This window comes from Rana temporaria, chromosome 6, assembly GCF_905171775.1.
Source record: "Rana temporaria chromosome 6, aRanTem1.1, whole genome shotgun sequence".
Taxonomy (NCBI): domain Eukaryota; kingdom Metazoa; phylum Chordata; class Amphibia; order Anura; family Ranidae; genus Rana; species Rana temporaria.
The window spans coordinates 169,152,560-169,172,295 of record NC_053494.1 but is presented as its reverse complement, the minus strand read 5'-3'; the positions used below and the strand labels follow the sequence as shown (position 1 = coordinate 169,172,295).

The following is a 19,736-nucleotide window of genomic DNA, read 5'->3' as shown; positions in this document are numbered from 1 at the left end:
TGGATTCGAGTCTATCAGCATGGCACATCTTGACTTGGCAATATTTGCCCACTCTTCTTTGCAAAAACACTCCAAATCTGTCAGATTGCAAGGGCATCTCCTATGCACAGCCCTCTACAGATCACCCCACAGATTTTCAGTCAAATTCAGGGTCTGGGCCATTCCAAAAAACTTGTAATCTTCTGGTGAAGCAATTCTTTTGTTGATTTGGATGTATTCTTTGGGTCGTTGTCATGCTGAAGTTCCTCTTCATGTTCAGCTTTCTAGCCAAAGCCTGAAGGTTTTATTCCAATATTGACTGGTTTTTGGAACTGTTCAGAATTCCCTCTACCTTTAATGAAGGCCCCTGTTCCAGCTAAAGAAAAACAGCCCAAAGCATGGTGCTGCCACCACCATGCTTCACTGACATATGAAGAATACAGGAGATTGTCACATCTACCACACAGCCAGTACGTGCCAGATATTTCTGCAGCTCATTTTAATGTTGCTGTAGGCCTCTTGGCAGCCGTCCTGACCCTTATTTTTATCAATTTTGGAGGGACATCCAGTTCTTGGTAATGCCACTTGATGATGACTGTCTTCACTGTGTTCCATGGTATACCTAATGCCTTGGAAATTCTTTTGTACCCTTCTCCTGACTGATACATTTTAACAATGAGATCCCTCTGATGCTTTGTAAGCTCTCTGCAGACCATGGCTTTTGCTGTATGATCCGACTAAGAAAATGTCAGGAAAGACCTACTAGAATAGTTGAACTTTTATTTGGGGTTAATCAGAGGCACTTTAAATGACAGGTGTGTATTGACTTCTATTTAACACAAGTTTGAATGCTTAATTCTGAACACGGCTGCTTCCCCAGTTATAAGAGGGTGTGCACAATTATGCAACCACATTTATTTTATTTTTTTATCCCCACCACCCTAAAAGATTTCAGTTTGTCTTTCACTTAGAGTTGTACAGTTTATAGGTCACATTAAAGGTGGAAAAAGTTCTAAAAAGATTTATTATTGTCTCATTTTTAAATCATAGAAACCTGACATTTTAACAGGGGTGTGTAGACTTTTTATATCCACTGTATGTCGTCTCTTGAGCTACGTTGATGCTAAATTTTTGTGTGTGTTATTTCCCCACAGTCATTACATTTAGAGAATAGGTTTCTGGGTGCGTTGGCCATCTGTCACATATTTTTTAGTACTTGGTAGGACAATCTCTGATTCTATGCACATTGTATTTTTTGGGGGGGGGGGGGGGGGGGGGGTTACTAAACTATATTGCAGGGAAAGGGAAGGACACCCAGCTAGTTGTACTGGCTAGCAGTGCTGTATAAATCTTGACCGTTTATGTATTTTTATTTTTTATTTTTTTCAGATGAAGAAAACAGTTTACACGTAGTAGTAAATTGTGGGGAAGCATTACTGAAGAATAATACCTACTGGCCACTCGTCAGTGACTTCATAAATATTTTGTCTCACCAAAGTGTAGCCAAAAAGTTCTTAGAGGATCATGGATTGTTAGTCACTTGGATGAATTTTGTATCTTTCTTTCAAGGTAGGCATTATTATTTTCTGAATTTATGCTGTAGTATATAACTTTGTACTTTTATGTGTGCTTGTGTACCATAGTTTTGTTAGTACATGTGCACTCTCTTTTTTTTATTTTATTTTTTTAAAGATGCATTTGCTTGATTTTGTAATTCAGAAATAGGCGTTTTTAAGTAATTTTTGTGTTTTCTTATGCACTAAATTTTTTCTTTTGGCTAAAAATTCTGTTAAGTTTTGATTTGAAGGAAACTGAATATAGATTGTACAGTAAAAAGTATTTAATCCCCTGCTGATTTTGTACGTTGGCCCGCTGACAAAGAAATGATCAGTCTATAATTTTAATAGTAGGTTTATTTTAAATACTTCAGCCCCTTTCTGACCAGAGCACTTTGTGCGATTTGGCACTGCGTCGCTTTAACGGACAATTGCACGGTCCTGCGACGTTGCACCAACACCAATTTTTCCCACAAATGGCTTTCTTTTGTTGGTATTTGCTCACCTCTGCTTTTTCTTTTTTTTTTTTTTTTTTTTTGCGCTGTAAACAAGAGCGTTGATTTTGAAAAAAAAGCAATATTTTTTCTTTTTGCCATAATAAATATCCCCCAAAAATATATAAAAAAAACAAAACCATTTTTTTCCACAGTTTAAGCCGTTGCGTAAGCTGCTTTACGATTGCCGAAAGGAGCCGCGCGGCGGTGCGCAGGCGCAGTATAGCGCCGACTCGCGGTTCGGCTTCTTTCGGCAATCGTGACGCAGCTTACGCGACGGGGGGGAGCTCGTTTTTGGTAATCACGTCAATCACCAGCAAGTTAGGAACGCCCACTCCCGCGGGATTCGCAACCCGGAAGCCACGGGTGAACTAGCTGTACCGAGGTATGTACAGCATAAAAAAAAAAAATAGGCATAATTGTATTGTAATGTGTCGGGACATTGTAATACTAGAAAGTAGTTTTAGGGTGAACCCCCGCTTTAAGGTTTCAAGGCTGACATTCGGTAACTTGAACCTTCAGCTCCCGTCACATATTTTCTATGGGATTAAGGTCTGGAGACTTTGTTGCCTTGGCCGTGTGTTTTGGGTCATTGTCATGCTGGAATAACCATCCACGACCCATTTTCTATGCCCTGGCTGAGGGAAGGAGGTTCTCACCCAAGATTTGATGTTACATGGCCCCGTCCATCGTCTCTTTTGATGCAGTGAAGTTGTCTTGTCCCCTTCGCAGAAAAACCCAAAACCCATGTTTCCACCTCCCATGTTTCCACCTCCCATGTTTAATGGTGGGGGATGGTGTTCTTGGGGTCATAGGCAGCATTTCTTCTCCTCCAATCACGGTGGGTTGAGTTGATGCCAAAGAGCTTGATTTTGGTCTCCTCTGACCACAACGCTTTCACCCAGTTCTCCTCTGAATCATTCAGATGTTCATTAGCAAACTTCAGATGGGGCCTGCACATGTGCTTTCTTGAGCAGGGGGACCTTGCGGGCGCTGCATGTTTTCTGTTCTTTAGGGCGTAGTGTGTTACAAATAGTTTTCTTGGTGACTATGCTCCCAGCGGCCTTGAGTTCATTGACCAGATTCTCCTGTGTAGTTCTGGGCTGATTCCTCACCATTCTCAGGATCATTGAAACTCCACAAGGCGAGATCTTGCATGGACCTCAGACTAAGGGAGATTGGCCAGTTATTTTGTATTTCTCCAATTTGTGAATAATCGCACCGACTGCTGTCGCTCTCTCATCAAGCTGGTTTGCGATTTGTCTTGCAGCCCATTCCAGCCTTGTGTAGGTCAGTGGCGGTGCGTCCATAAGGGCGCACAGGCGCCACGCCCTCTCTCCAGCCTCCCCCTCTATGACCAATGGATCGATTCATGCATTGCATTGGGAAGACTTTGCCTCCCTTTTGTCTCAATAACACTGTCAGAACGCATTTGGTGCCATGGGAGTGGGGAAAAATATTCCCAACAGGTTACTGGCAAAAGTAAAATCTTGGCAGAGGTTCAAACCTTTCCCAACTCCATCCAAACTGTTTGTTTTGCAACCAATGAGTGAGTTATCTTTTTTTTAAATATATATATTTTTTTCTATACAGTACTTGAGTTCCCAAGTCTGCATCTTAGTAGCAGCATGTGGTGGGTCCTATTCTCCCCGTACAGAAAAATACCCTTGTTAGACCAGAAAGAGAGTGCTGGAAACGGCTGGGAAATCTCACCACTGGAGTCTCAAGGAGAAAACAGAAGCTAGTAATGATAATGATAAACACCAAATGTTTTAAAAAAGTTTTTTTTACATTTTCTTTTGTAACTGTGAATACATTAACCTGTCCTTGCTTTTATTCTAGGTATGAATTTAAATAAGAGGGAAATCAGTGAACATGTAGAGTTCGAGTCCCAGACATATTATGCTGCATTTGCTGCTGAACTTGAAGCCTGTGCCCAGCCAATGTGGGGTCTTCTGTCCCACTGCAAAGTCAGGGTAGGTAAAATATATTGAATGGGCAAAATCCAATAATCCAGCTAAAGTGCAAAAGTCTGTTTCCCTCTCGTTACAAAGGGAGGACATCAAAGAGTTGGTTGCCGTTTTGATGCGTTTGTTGTAAAGCAATACACATCACGAGTAGTAGTAGTATTCCTTGAAAAAAGTGTAGTGCAATCACAACATAACCAAAAGAAAAATACTGCGTAAATATGCAAATCCCACTTCAATGCAATATGACCCATTGCATTGACGTGAAATTACTGTATTTATCGGCGTATACCGCGCACTATTTTGCCCTAAAAATCAGGGCAAAATCGTGGGTGCGCGGTATACGCCGATACCCGATTTCCCGCGCTGAATTTGAATACTGCGCCGGCATATACCGAGCGCAGTACACTCGTGTATCTTCGGGCAGTTTCGGCGACTCTCGCGCTGACGTCCTGGACGTACAGGTTGTCATCACGAGAGTAGCCGAGCCTGCCCGACGATACACGAGTGTACTGCGCTCGGTATATGTCGGCGCAGTATTCAAACTCGGCGCGGGAAACGAGCGGGGAGGACGCGAGGACACCGCAGAAGGACACCGGACCCGACGAAGAGGACACCCGAAGCCGCAGACGGACGCCGGACCCGACGAGGCCGCCACGGAAGACGCTAAAACTGTAAGTACAAAAAATCTTTTTTTCACAGGAATCCGGGTCAAGTTTAGGGGTGCGCGCTATACGCGGGAGCGCGCTATACCCCGGTAAATACGGTATATGAATTCTTGTGCTAACAAATTGCATGTGTTTTTGTATTTATAGTTAACATGTATCAAAAATCATACTATGTAAAGTGCTTATACTACCTTCACCCCTACCATGAGTAATGTGGAAGCTGCCATTTCTGACTTGAGAATTCTAGATGTCTGTCTGATGAGTCACTGATCTGGAACTCATACACATATTTGAAGATTTACCTTATTCCAAGTCAGTGACTCATTAAATAAGAGAACCAGCAATTTCATTTGGAAATCCAATTTCAAAATGAGTTCCACTGTATGGGATATTTCACATTTTCATTTTGACTACAGTATGTAGTTGTTTAACATGCTATTGTTGAGAGATTAATATTTACCATATATGCTGCTCAAATCACAAAGCTGATACACCAGAATAAGAGTTCTTATTTTAAAGAAAGTGACTTTTTTCAGCTCCAATTATGTTCGAAAATTGTGTAAAAATGTTTATTTGCTTTTTTATTTTATTTTATTTTTATATATTTGTGGATTGAGCATTTTGATATATATTTATTTCACCTGAATAGTACGACTACTTATCGGATATATTTTATTTTTCCAGGATCAAATGCAACCATTGTGTTTGTTTCAGCAGTAGGCTTATGCATATTTGTGTTTGTAGGAAACCCAGGAGTACACAAGGAATGTTGTCCGGTATTGCCTTGAAGCACTTCAAGATTGGTTTGATGCCATCAACTTTGTGGATGAGGTAAGACATTTGAATTTTTAGTGTCTGAACAAAATGAAACTGATACATTGTCATAGTGATTGTTGGTCAAGGGGTTTATGTTAAACCTGTGCTATGCCCATGCAGGAAAGAACAGGTTCAGTTAACACCCCCCCTTGTCCAGCTGGATATACTTGTCTCTTTGCTCCTCATCAATTTTAGTTTGCTGTCAGGTGGAAGGACTAAATGAAGCCGTTTTTTAGGTGTCACTATGTTATATTTACAAATGATCATCTTAATGCAAATATGTAAGGTACATTGTTAAATACCTGCTGAGACTACTAAATACCAATTGGCCTTCCTAGAATACCAATGTTGAGCATCAGAGCCCATATACAGTAGGTGAACCCGATATTGTGTCAATCTCGCTCTCTTTCTCGGCGAGATTGAGCACCTACGAGCCCCATCGCGGGAGCCAGCGCCGAGCTGGCTTGCCGCGATGGAGACAGAGCCGTCATAGAAGCAACGGGAGATCCGACTTGGATTCCCGCCAATTCTACACGTGTGCGGCGTTTGTTATGAATCCTGAGGGGGAAGTCCCCGCCGGATTTTAAATAAAAATCCGGCATGGGTTCCCCCCTCAGGAGCATACCGGGCCCTTAGGTCTGTTATGGGTTGTAAGGAGAGCCCCCTACGCCGAAAAAAACGGCGTAGGGGGTCCCCCTACAATCCATACCAGACCCGTATCCAAAGCACGCTACCCGGCCAGTCAGGAAAGGAGTGGGGACGAGCGAGCGCCCCCCCCCCCTCCTGAGCCGTACCGGGCTGCATGCCCTCAACATGGGGGGGTTGGGTGCTCTGGGGCAGGGGGGCGCACCTCGGCCCCCCCACCCCAGAGCACCCTGTCCCCATGTTGATGAGGACAGGGCCCCTTCCCGACAACCCTGGCCGTTGGTTGTCGGGGTATGCGGGCGGGAGGCTTATCGGAATCTGGGAGCCCCCTTTAATAAGGGGGCCCCCAGATACCGGCCCCCCACCCTAAGTGAATGGATATGGGGTACATCGTACCCCTACCCATTCACCTGGAGGAAAAGTGGTAAAAACACAGGGTATTAAAATATTTTATTAGTCTGCTCCGGAGGCTCCCCCTGTCTTCTTTAGCTCTTTTACCAGGGGGAGCTTCTTCCGATTTCCGGGGGTCTTCTCCTGCTCTCCGGGGTCTTCACCGCTCTTCTGTGACGTCTTTTCCGCTCCGGGGGGGTCTTCTTCTATGTTCGCCGCTCTCCGCTGTTGACTCGGCGCACCCCGGTTCTTCCTCCCGCTGTCCGGTGCCTTCTCCTTCTTCCGCTGTTCTGTGACGTCTTCTCCTCTTCTTCCGCTGTTGTGTGACGACTTCTACTTCTCCCTTCAGGCCGCTGTGCTGTGACGTCTTCTCTTCTTCTCCCGATGTTGACACGCCGGCTCTTCTCGCTGAAATGGCAGGTGCTCTGCTTGCATCGGACCTATATAGGCCTCACAGTCCCATCATGCTCTGTACCTACCCATGTGATACCTACCCACGTGGGTAGGTATCACATGGGTAGGTACAGAGCATGATGGGACTGTGAGGCCTATATAGGTCCGATGCAAGGCGCGCATCCGTCATTTCAGCGAGAAGAGCCGGCGTGTCAACATCTGGAGAAGTGAAGAAGATGACGTCACAGCCCGGAAGAAGAACACGTCACAGCACGGAAGAAGAAGATAGACGTTCAGCGCTGAAGGAGAAGGCACCGGACAGCTGGAGGAAGAACCGGGGTGCGCCGAGTCAACAGCGGAGAGCGGCGAACATAGGAGACCCCGGAGAGTTGAGAAGACCCCCCGGATAGCGGAGAAGACCCGTCGGGATAGCGGAAGAAGAAGCCCCCCCCGCCGAAGACGCTGGAGGAAACCCGCCGGGGGTGGGGGCTTTTTTAAAAGCGACCCCCCCCCGGCGGTGGAAGAGAACCAGACGGCGGCCCCCACCCACCCGAAGACGTCAAAGAAGAAGCCCCCCCTGGTAAACAGAGCTAATAAAGAAGACAGGGGGGCCTCCGGAGCAGAAAAATAAATTATTTTAAAAACCCTTGTGTGGTGTGTTTATTAACATTGACATTTTTCCTACAGGTGAATGGTTAGGGGTACGATGTACCCCATATCCATTCACTTAGGGTGGGGGGCCGGTATCTGGGGGCCCCCTTATTAAAGGGGGCTCCCAGATTCCGATAAGCCTCCCGCCCGCATACCCCGACAACCAACGGCCAGGGTTGTCGGGAAGGGGCCCTGTCCTCATCAACATGGGGAACCCATGCCGGATTTTTATTTAAAATCCGGCGGGGACTTCCCCCTCAGGATTCATAACAAACGCCGCACACGTGTAGAATTGGCGGGAATCCAAGTCGGATCTCCCGTCGCTTCTATGACGCGCTTGCTGGGATGTGCTGTCACTATTCCAGTAAGTGCGAGATGTCGGCGAGATCTCGGCACCATGTCGCCGAGAATCAGCGCGATGCTGTCGTGCTAAAAACACAATATCACAAACACCTACTGTAGGAGAGATTTTATCCTTCAGGGGCTCCTCGTGGGTGGGCTAAAGACTCTGTCCCCTCTGATCCACTACAGTCCATTGTGGATCGATTTATGCTTATGTAGAATGTTAGATGTTAGACATACTATGGTTTCCATTTCTGTCTGAAGAAGCAGATCTTTTTTTTGAAAGATGTTCTAGCTTTAGCTGAATTCTGTCTGTGAATTGTCTGTGTATAGGCAGTAGATAATCTGATATGTATCGTAGAATGTTGAACACCCTCAGAGTTTAATCATAGTATGTGTATTTAAAGCGGAGGTTCACCCAAAAATCAACTTTCTGCCATTAGATCCAGCATACTGCTGACATCTGCAGTATGCTGTTTTTGTATGCCGATATCTGCGGGGAATAGGCGTTCCTAAGCCAAGCGGATTTGATTGACGGGCTGCTAAAGCGCGTCACGCCTTCCGAAAATACCCGAGGTGACACTCGGGGTGTTTACGGCGCCTGCCGTGTAGAGCTGACTGCGCAGGCACCGTAAACACTCGAGTGTCACTTCGGGTATTTTCGAAAGGCGTGACGCGCTTTAGCAGCCCGTCAATCAACTCCGCTTGGCTTAGGAACGCCTATACCTGGAAAGAATCCCCGCTCGGAGCCGGATAACAACGGCTGATAAAACGATAAGTACAAAAAAAAAAAAAAATCCAGCATACTGCAGAAGTTTTTGGGTGAACCCCCGCTTTAATACATTTGTATATTCTACTATAAATTTTCTTCATCTCCATCTCAAAAGATTTTTTTAAAGTGAAAATCTAGATAAAACAGTTATGGTTGTAAACATATACCGTTTTTACTCGAGTATAAGCCGACCCGAGTATAAGCCGAGATACCTAGTTTTACCACATAAAAACTGGGAAAACTTAGCCGAGGGTTAGAATGCAGCAGCTACTGTAAGCGGAAAAGAGGGTCAACAATGCCTATTTGCACGCCTCACTGTGCCCATCGTCACTGTGCCCGAAAATGACCGGCTGCAGGAGTCCATTCATTGTTTAAAGTCGCGGTCTCCTCCTGGTCACTTCTGTGGTGGATGTTTCTCAGCAGACACAGTTCCGCCTATCACGGACATTCACGGACATTCTCTCATCCTCTAACTCGGTTAACAGTGTTCCCACCAATCACGGACGTCCTCTTGTCCGAGGATGAAAAGGCATCTGTGATTGGCCGAACACTGAACACAGTGTCTGCTAGTATGGGTGAGGATGAGGGAACATTTGTGATAGGCGTTTCTCCGCAAACAGTTCCGCCTATGACGGAAGGGACCAGAAGAAGACTGCGAGTTTTAAACGATGGACGCACGCAGCCTCTCAATTTTAGGTACACTGAGTCAAGTATAAGCCGAAAAAAAAGGGCTGAAAATCTTGGCTTATACTGGAGTATATACGGTAGTTGATCATCTGGAACAAAAACATATTGTATTTTGGTACGGTATTCAGTTGGGATGTGGTGTCTGATGCTGTTACTGGGGACCCAATATTTTTTTGGTACAGGAGGAGGAAGAGGCCCTGTGTGCAGGCTACATGTCTGATTGACTGTTGTCACTGTGATTGGACACATGGCACCCTTCACCTCACCAGAGATAGAAGGGGAGTGAGTTGTATGTTCCTCATATTTAATCATAGTGGGTATTTTGGTTTTCCACTGCACTTCTTGCAAGGAATAGTATTGGCACCTGTGGAAAGGGGGAAAAAAATAGAGTTACGTACCGGTAACGTCTTTTCCAGTAGTCTTTCAGGACAGCCCACAATTGAGAGATACTCCTCCTCTTCCTCTAGGAAACACTGCGCCAGCCCATAAATTTCTCACTCCCCCTGCCAGACCTCAGTATTTATACGAGCACCTCCGGTCAGCTGGGGAGACACAAGAACATGTTAATAACATACAATTACATATCAACATCATGTCCTGGTCTTGAAATCAGACTTCCTCTATTCGGGTGGGTACCCAGGGCTGTCCTGAAAGACTACTGGAAAAGACGTTACCGGTACGTAACTCTATTTTTCCCCTCCCGTCTTTCAGGACAGCCCACAATTGAGAGGATAACCGAGAACTTACCAACTAGGGTGGGACTATGGCTTGCAAAACCTTTCGTCCAAAGGCTTGCTCACCTGCCGAAACCAGGTCCACCCTGTAGTGTTTAACGAAGGTGGTGTAGCTGGACCATGTTGCTGCTTTGCAAATCTGTTCCGGCGTTGCTCCCGCTCTTTCTGCTTGAGAGGTTGCCAGCGCTCGAGTGGAGTGTGCTTTAATTCCTGTAGGGATATCCCTACCAGCCAAAGTGTATGCTTGCTCAATGCTTAGTCTTAGCCACCTGGCAATAGTGCGCCTGGATGCTTTGCATCCCTTCCTGGTTCCAGAAAATAAAACAAATAGTGAGTCTGACCGTCTAAACGGTTTAGTCACCTCTAAATAATGTAGGATACTTCTCCTAACATCTAACGTACTGAAACGTCGTTCCCTTTCCCCCGAAGGGTTGGAACAAAAAGAGGGTAAAACTATATCTTGACTCCTGTGAAACTTTGAAGTCACTTTAGGAAGAAAGGCTGGATCGGTCTTGAAAACGACCCGATCCGGGAAAATAACACAAAAAGGGGGTCTGATCGATAGAGCTTCTAGCTCGCTGACCCTCCTAGCAGTGGTCACTGCAACCAAAAAAGCTGTTTTTAAGGTTAAATCCCTTAGAGAACAATTATCTAAGGGCTCAAAGGGAGTACCCGTTAGGGTACGCAATACCAGAGACAGGTCCCAACTGGGGAAGGGTGGCCCTCGAGCTGGTCTCTGTCTGGATAGTGCTTTAAAGAACCTGACTATCCAGGGACTGGTGGCCAGAGGTTTTTCTAAATACACCGTAAGTGCCGAAACCTGCCCTTTAAGGGTGCTAACCGAAAGACCCTTATCTGCCCCACACTGAAGAAATTCTAAGACAGCCGTGGGGCTCTGTACAGAACAGGGGCAATTTACACACCATTCGTTGAAACGAAGCCAAACCTTCTTGTAAATTTTGCGGGTCTCCTTTTTTCTACTATTAAGGAGGGTGGCAATTAAACCTTCGGAAAATCCCTTGGATCTTAGTATGGCTTCCTCAGTAGCCACGCTGCTAGCCTCCACCTGTGGACTTGTGGACATAGGACTGGGCCCTGTGATAGAAGATCCTCCCGCTGAGGTAGAAATAAGGGTGGTTCTGCCGCTAATTGTTTGAGGACTGAGAACCAAGCCCTCTTGGGCCAGTAAGGAGCTACCAGGACTAGAGAGGTGTGCTCTAATTGGAATTTTCTCAGTACTGCTGGAAGAAGTACCGGAGGTGGGAATGCATAGCATCTTCCGAACTTCCAGCTTTGGGACAGGGCATCCACTCCCCTTGCTCCTTCTCCCTTGTTCAGGGAGAAGAAACAGGGGGCCTTCGCATTTTCTCTTGAGGCGAAGAGGTCCACCTCCAGAGTTCCCCATCTCTTGTTCAGGAGCTGAAAGACCTCCTGGTTGAGGGTCCACTCGCCCTCCCTCAGCTGCCTCCGACTGAGGAAGTCTGCTGTTACGTTTCTTTCTCCCCTCAGAAAGACCGCCGAAAGGGAGAGGGTGTGGATCTCGGCCCAGCCCAGAATCTCTGCTGTCAGGACCGACAAACTTTCGCTTCTCGTGCCGCCCTGCTTGTTTAAATAGGCTACGGCCGATGAATTGTCCGATCTCACCTGAATGTGGTGCCCCTGGAGTTCCTCCTGAAAGAACCTGAGGGCTAGGCCCACTGCCCTCAGCTCCTTCCAATTGGAAGATCTTTTTAGATCTTGGAGACCCCAGGTACCCTGCGCTGGAAGGGACCCCAGGTGCGCTCCCCAGCCCTTGCCGCTTGCGTCTGTGGTTACCACCCGAGACACCGGGATAATCCACAGACGTCCTTGGGTAATGTTGGTGGCCTTTCTCCACCACCAGAGGGATCTCTTTACCTGAAGGGGTACTAGAATCAAGGAGTCTAGGGTTTCTAGGCTGTGATCCCAGACCCTTAGTAGGAAGGCCTGCAGTGGGCGAAAGTGAATCCCTGCCCACTGTACGGCTGGGAGGGCAGATGTCAGCAGACCTAGCGTTGACATCAGGGACCTTAGTGACACCTGTTGATTGTTTTGGAGGGAAGCTACTGCTCTGTCCAACTTCTTGACTTTCTCTACCGGGAGGAACACTCTTGAGAGAGTAGAATCCAGCAGGTACCCTAGGTAAGTGATCTGTTGGGATGGAATTAAACTGGACTTGTCTAGGTTCAGTAACCACCCTAGGTCCGTTAGAACCTTCTTGGTCACTTCCAGGTCCCTGGATAGCTGCTCTGGCGAGGCTGCGAAAAGTAGCAGGTCGTCCAGATAGGCTATGATGGATATTCCCTGAAGTCGCAGAAACGCTAAGGGTTCTGCCAGGATTTTGGTAAAAATCCGGGGCGAGGAGGATAGCCCGAATGGCAGAGCCTGGAACTGGAGGTGTACAATCGTTCCCTCTAGGTCCACGGCCAATCGCAGATAACTCTGAGAATTCTCTGCGATCGGGACGTGTAAGTATGCGTCTCTGAGGTCCAGAGATACCATGAAACAATTGAGGGGAAGGAGGGCTCTGACTGTATAAATTGATTCCATACGGAATTTCCTGTATGAAATGGATCTGTTCAGAGGTTTTAGGTTTAGGATTAACCTGTATTTTCCCGAGGGCTTCTTTACCACAAAGATGTGTGAATAAAATCCCCTTCCTTCCTCTGCCCTTGGAACTCTGAGGATGACACTCTGATCCTCTAGCTCCCTTAGAGCTCCCAACAAGGCTTCGGATTTCTCCTTGTCCCTGGGTAGATGGGTGACTAGGTATCTCTGGGGGGGAGGTGATGAAAATTCCAGTCGGTATCCCCCTCTTATGACCGCCAGGACAAACTGGTTTGGGGAGATTGATTCCCATTGTGGGAGAAAAGTCCCCAGTCTTCCTCCCACCCTGACTAACAAGTCATGGGTTTTTAGGGGGCTGGACAGGAGGGTGAAAAATCGCTCCACCTCTGCCTCTGCCCCTGGGGGTCCAAACCCTCTTTTGGCCTGCTGGTTTGGCCCCTTTTTGCTTATGCGGACGAAACCCCCTTCCTGCCTGTACTGTGACTCTCTTTTTAGGAGGAAAGGCTTTCTTTTTGTCCGCCGTGCGGTCTAGTACTGCTTCAAGGCCTGGGCCAAAAAGCAGGTCCCCTGTGAAGGGAATACCACATAACTTGGATTTAGAGGCGCTGTCGCCAGTCCAAGTCTTGAGCCAGAGGGCCCTTCTGGCCGAGTTAGCCAGAACCGCCGATCTGGCCGACATGCGGACTGACTCCGCTGAGGCATCCGCTATATAAGCGACTCCTTGCAGGATAGTAGGGAAGGAGGCTAAAATAGTTTCCTTATCCGTACCAGCTTCAATGTGCTCCTGAATTTTAGAGAGCCAATGCTCCAGATTGCGAGCCACTACCGTGACGGCAAGTTCTGGTTTAAGATTCCCCATAGTAGAATCCCAACATTTCTTTAATAGGGAATCCATTCTTTTGTCCATAACATCGGACAAAACCCCCATGTCCTCGAACGCTAAATCCGTGTTCCTGGACACTTGGGAGAAGGCAGCGTCTAATTTGGGGCTTTTGTTCCAAACAGATAAAGGATCCTCTGAGAAAGGGAATCTCCTCTTTAGGGATCTGGAAAAAAAGGGTTTCCTTTCAGGATCCTGCCACTCCTTCTTAATGGTCTCAACCAGTATATCATGTACTGGGAAGACCTTTTTCTCTTGCTCCTCCAGACCCCTGTACATTCGATCATGGAGGGTAAGAGGTTTCTTGTCGGTTTGGATACCAAGGGTTGTGTAAACTGCCCCTAAGAGGTCCTCTACCTCATCCAGTGACAATTTGTACCTAGAGGGCTTCCTGGACTCCCCGTCCTGGTCCTCTCCCTCTGACCCCTCTTGAGAATCAGAGGTGGCACTATCTGGAGGAACCTGTTCCTCTTGGGAAGGGCCTGCGGAAACATCTGCCATAGCTGCTGCAATGGGTATGACAGGAGCAGGACCCTGAGCCTGTGGCTGGGTTGTAACCAGGGTAGGGACAGCCAAAGGCTGTAATCTCTCAAACAGAGATTTGAATGAGGAGAACGTGGATGACAGTTCTTTAACAGAGGCTGCAAGTCCTGACTCCTGTTCTAATTCATTTTCCCTGACCAGGGATTGAATGCAATCCCTACATAGGACCTTAGTCCATGTTTCTGGAAGGACATCCCTACAGGAGGCACACTTCCTCTTTGAGCTATGCCTTCCACTACCCGTTTTTTCAATGGCTTTCTGAAACACAGAAAGGGCAGAAAACAACAGTTATAAAAATAAAAAATTTAAAAAAATTTAAAAAATTTAAAAAAATTAAAAAAATTTAGTTACAACCCTGGGAGTGCACCTAGCCCCCTATAAACCCTGGGACTAAGGACTCCCCCTCCCCTGGCCACCCAGGGGGCTTGCCTCCCCATGCATTGAACCCTACATGGAGAGGCAAACCTAAGCTAGAGAGCGCCCCTCCCCAGGGTACTCTTACCTTAGGCTCGCTGGAGGTAGCGTCAGTTGTCAGGGCTGGCTCTGGAGATGCTGCCGACATGACTGCAGGTGGCTGCTTGCTGAGAGCTTTCTCCTCGCCTGTGCGAGATCCGACTCCCTCCAGCGTCCGCCCGGACCTCCTATCAGCACCGCGACCCGGAACCGGAAGTCGCGGTTCAAAGGGGAGACATCCGCTCTACGCCGGAAATGACGTCACCCGCCGTCCAGCCCGCTCGGTTCAAAAAAATTCTTTGCGGCCTGTAGTACAGGGCGAGCCTGGATGTCCCCCCCGCTGCGCCCCGCTGGACGAGATAGGGGTCCCCCGCAACCAGGAGCCGCGCTCGGCGTGGAAGGGGTGGCTAATGGTGGGCCTGCACCGCACCAGGATTCACCTGGAAGCCTCTGCTTCCTTAAGGTAAAATAGATGGCCTCAGTCCTCTGCCTGAATTGGCCTAGGTTCCCATGCACAGTGTCTCCCCACCGGAGGAAACACTAATACTGAGGTCTGGCAGGGGGAGTGAGAAATTTATGGGCTGGCGCAGTGTTTCCTAGAGGAAGAGGAGGAGTATCTCTCAATTGTGGGCTGTCCTGAAAGACGGGAGGGGAAAAAGGTAACGTGTACCTGTTGTTATTTTGCCCTGCATGGTACCAAACCTAGGCCGCTTAATTCTGATTGGTATGTATAAACAAATAATTGCAGCACCACCAAAATAAGTGTGTGTGTGTGTTTATGAAGTAAATAAATATATGAAATGAATCCAAATTAAAAAAAAAAAGATATTTGCGATATGCAAGTTCAACTATACTCCAACCAATTGTGTCACAAAACACATACAGTATATAAAACAAGTTCATGGGGCGAAAAGTCTTTCTATTAGAAAGCAAAGCAAAGTGTTCTAAATAGAGGAATGTGAAGTGTCTTCCACCATCAAATCTACCCTTGTGTGGCCTTTTACAGAATACCCAGTGAATTGCACACTTGCCAGAAATATAGGCTACGAATGCAGCAAACACAGCCTAGACAATAGAGGCACAAATGTTACCTTTGCATGATCCAGCCTTCTAATGAATACCTCATCTCTGGCCTCGCCTCTCCATACCAGCGTGGGCTGTAGTGATAAAGCTCACCAATGGAGCAGACACAGTGTGGCCATAGAGTAGTAGTTTAAGAATCTTATAAACATCACAAAAAAAAGCCACTACACTAGAATCTGTGCAGCGGCATGACATTGGCACATACACTCCATCCGACAGTTTCGGGGACCTCTAGTGCCAACTGTCCGCTATCTTTTTGTAGCCACCCTTACTCCTCTTATCTGGGAGGAGGTGCAGAAATTCATCCATGTTTGTATAGTCATTCTGCCATATTACTGGGGCTGGCTCTCTGATTTTTCTGAATAAAACTCTTGTGACCGACATGTTTCCGAAGACTGAATCATAACTATTACTGCAGGCAAATTCAGTAACCCAGTGGCAAATAAAATCAAATCTTTATGAAGTAATGTAAAAATAGAGATGCAGTGGCTCCATGAGTTTAGAGCCTTCATGCCCCATGGTTTAAAGTTGGACAGGGATATAAACTGCTTCACACTGACACGATTTAGCGGTTCTTGTTTTTCCACTGTATATTATTTTTTAGTCTCATTATTTCTGTTAAACGGTTGTTTTTCTGATATGGTAATATATAGACATACTCAACTTATTTTTATTTATTTTATCATTTAGTGCCTTTTTCATGCATTTTTTTTTTATGCTGTGATAGAGGTTTATGTGTTTTTTATTTGTACATCTAGGAGACTATTATGTATATTTAGGGGACTCCATTCATGTTTGATATATAATATGTTAACCCTCAATGTAGTTTATTTTAGGGTGGTTTCAATATTTTATTATTTTGACATTCTTTTATGGAGATTTTTTTTTTTCCACTGGGTTGTTTCTGAATTTGCCTGCAGTAATAGTTATGATCCAGTCTTTGGAAATAAGCTGGTCCTAAATGATTTAGCTTGAGATCCTGGTATTTAGAAAGATGGGGGCAAGTCCTGCCCGGTAATATGGCTGCATTTCTCCAGCTCTTGCCAGATAGGAGAAGATGTCAGACCCTGAAGATGTCCTATTGCAGGGGTCTGCAACCTTTAAGACATAAAGAGCCACTGGACCCGTTTCCGAAGGGGAAAAAAAAACTGGGAGCCACAAAACCATTGCGACATTTAAAACAAAACACTGCATATATTGTTTCTTACCTTAATGCTATATACAGGATCATGCACTCCAATCAAAAAAAAGAATGCAATTGAACAGCACATTACACAGCCAATAACAATGCCCCCAATGTGCCATAAAAAACGAATTACTGCCCCAAAGTAAAAGCGAAAATGACCAATGCCCCCAAATGACCAATGCCCCAAAATGCCATAGAAAATTAATCAGGGCCCCAGTGTACCATAAATCATAATCAGTGCCTGATGTAAATAATTAATAATGAGGGCCCAATGTCATCCTCGTCATTATAAAAATAACTTGCTGGGCATGTGGAGGTGGAATCTTATCTGATATAATTGATATTGTACAGTATTACATTTGCTGGGCATGTGGAGGTGGAATCTGGTCTGATATTGTCAATATCAGATAAGATTCCACCTCCACATGCCCAGCAAATGTAATACTGTACAATATCGGATAAGATTCCACCTCCATATGCCCAGCAAATGCAATACTGTACAATATCGGATAAGATTCCACCTCCATATGCCCAGCAAATGCAATACTGTACAATATCGGATAAGATTCCACATGCCCAGCAAATGCAATACTGTACAATATCGGATAAGATTCCACATGCCCAGCAAATGCAATACTGTACAATATCGGATAAGATTCCACATGCCCAGCAAATGCAATACTGTACAATATCGGATAAGATTCCACCTCCACATGCCCAGCAAATGCAATACTCTGTGGCCAGTCACATGACGCGCCGTGACCGAATCACAGGCCAGCTCAGGCCTGTGGCCACATGACCCTGCCCCCCGCACGCCGCGCGGTAGATGTAATTGCGGTAACGCCGCCCAAGTAATGGGAACGGCGTTACCGCGAGGGTAAGAGTAATCAGGTAGATTACTCGTTACCCTCAAAAGGTGCCCCGGAGCCGCGACAAAGGTTCAAAAGAGCCGCGGGTTGCAGACACCTGTGCTATTGGATAAAACATGTAGGATGGAGTCTATGTGCTGACGTCACACTGCTGCACTGATTCTAGTGTAACGGCTTTTCATGTGGGTTTTCTATGCTGTATTACTTGTTTTTACCCTATTTGGTTGTGGTTTATCATATGTTTCTGTGATTATTAATTGAATACTACACTATGGCCATACTCTGCTCCATTGGTGAGATTTATCCCCACAACCCACACTGGTATTCTTTTCTGTGGAGAGGCAAGGCATCCATTGGCAAGCCAGAGCTAAGCAAAGGGAGCAATGGTACCTTTGTGCAATTTACTTGGTGTTTGATGAAAGCCCACACACTGGCAGATTTCTCTACTCGTAACACTTTTGGGTTGATTTATTGGAACTGAGTGCAAAATCTCATGCAGCTCCGCATGGTAGCCAAGCGGCTAACTTCAGCTTGTTCAGGTAAACTTTGACAAAGAACTTTGGAGCTGGTTTCTATGCAGAGCTGCAACAGATTTTGCACTCTTCAGTTTTAGTAAATCAACCCCTTTGTTTTTTTGTTTTTGTTTTTTTTATTCATTTTACATTGACACTTATTGTGTAATAAAAGTGACAGCCAGACAATAAGCAGCGCTGCCATAACACTGTTTTTTATTTCTGTTAATTTCCTCTTTTTGCAAGCCGGTGTTATTCCAACATACTATCTATATCGCTAGTACATGGACTTCCGTGAATTGCCAGAATTTTTTTTTTTTTTTTCCTCTTAAAGTTGTTGCTTTTGATGCCTTGATGCCTTGATTAGTTGTCTTTGTCTATTTTGGAATATGTACGTTTTGCTTGCTATTTTATACCGTATAATTAAATTGTTTTTACCTTTTCAGCCTGCTCCAAATCAAGTTACTTTTCATTTGCCTCTACATCGATACTATGCCATGTTTCTGAGCAAGGTGAACATTTATTTTAATTTCCTGAACCATGTAGTAGTGCTTAGTGTTTCAATACATTCTGCTAGTGATATTTCCTTGTAGAATGATGAGACTTTAGTGGCGGTTGCTTCTATGCATGCTTCAGACAGCATATTTGTTTAATGTGTAGTTTTAAAGGCTTTCAGCAGCAATTTTCAATAGGGTAGCTTTTATAATTTGATGTTGGGCGTCAGGGGTAGTTATGGATGCTATGATAAGCTGTGCTTAAAGTTTATCTTTAGGGGAAAAAAATGGTAAACAAGCAGGATTTTTATTGCTGAAAAGACCTACTATGTCTAAGTTCCTTACCTGCCTGTACATCCTATACACTGAGCTTCTTGGTGTAAAATTTTGGCAATGCCGAGATGAATGAACTCTCTTGCGGGGGTGGGGGCGTGATATCACCTCAACCAAACCAATGAAAATGGCCAGATCTGTACCCGGAAGCAGGAGGATGTCATAAGCTGGCAAGGAGCTCCAGGACATTGCAGAGCTGGAGAAAGGGTAAGTATTTTTTTCACTTTATGGACCTTTTAGAGCACTTTTTGGACTATACTAATTTACTTTATTTATATCCAGCCAATGTGTTTTTTTTTTGTTTTTTTTTATTCGATCGAGAAATGGTTGGAACCCATTTTACTGCTATCCAATGCTCCATGAGATTTCTTCTCAGTTCTGTCTCTTTGACAACTTCAGCACTAGTTGAAAAGTGAGGGAAAATCTGCCACAGGGACACATCTGTCTGCGAGGGGTTTTAGCCTTCCCTTGCTCTAAAAATCACCATCATAATACACACAGTTGTTGCTTAAAAGGGCATTAACATTGATGTTGATAGAACTTTGTGATTATTTGTCTATAGTTGATGAGCCTGGTCCAGGCCTCGCACAATCCCATGTTCAAATTCATGGCTGTTGATCATGCAACAGGTCCACAATGGGTGCAAGTACAATTTTATTTTTGTTTTTTGGTAGACCTCTATTGTTGGTCTCTCTCAATGCTT

General features: G+C 45.6%; 1 protein-coding gene across 4 annotated transcripts in view; it reads left to right on the top strand.

The window, feature by feature from the left end:
* Positions 1 to 19,736, top strand: part of UBR3 (ubiquitin protein ligase E3 component n-recognin 3) — a 266,744-nt gene that overhangs the window by 73,968 nt on the left and 173,040 nt on the right. For all 4 annotated transcript variants that reach the window (XM_040357780.1, XM_040357782.1, XM_040357781.1 and 1 more), the window contains exons 9-12: positions 1,369 to 1,548; positions 3,872 to 4,005; positions 5,409 to 5,495; positions 18,653 to 18,718. In XM_040357780.1, the coding sequence (XP_040213714.1) occupies positions 1,369 to 1,548; positions 3,872 to 4,005; positions 5,409 to 5,495; positions 18,653 to 18,718 (467 nt within the window). The remainder of the gene's footprint in view (positions 1 to 1,368; positions 1,549 to 3,871; positions 4,006 to 5,408; positions 5,496 to 18,652; positions 18,719 to 19,736) is intronic.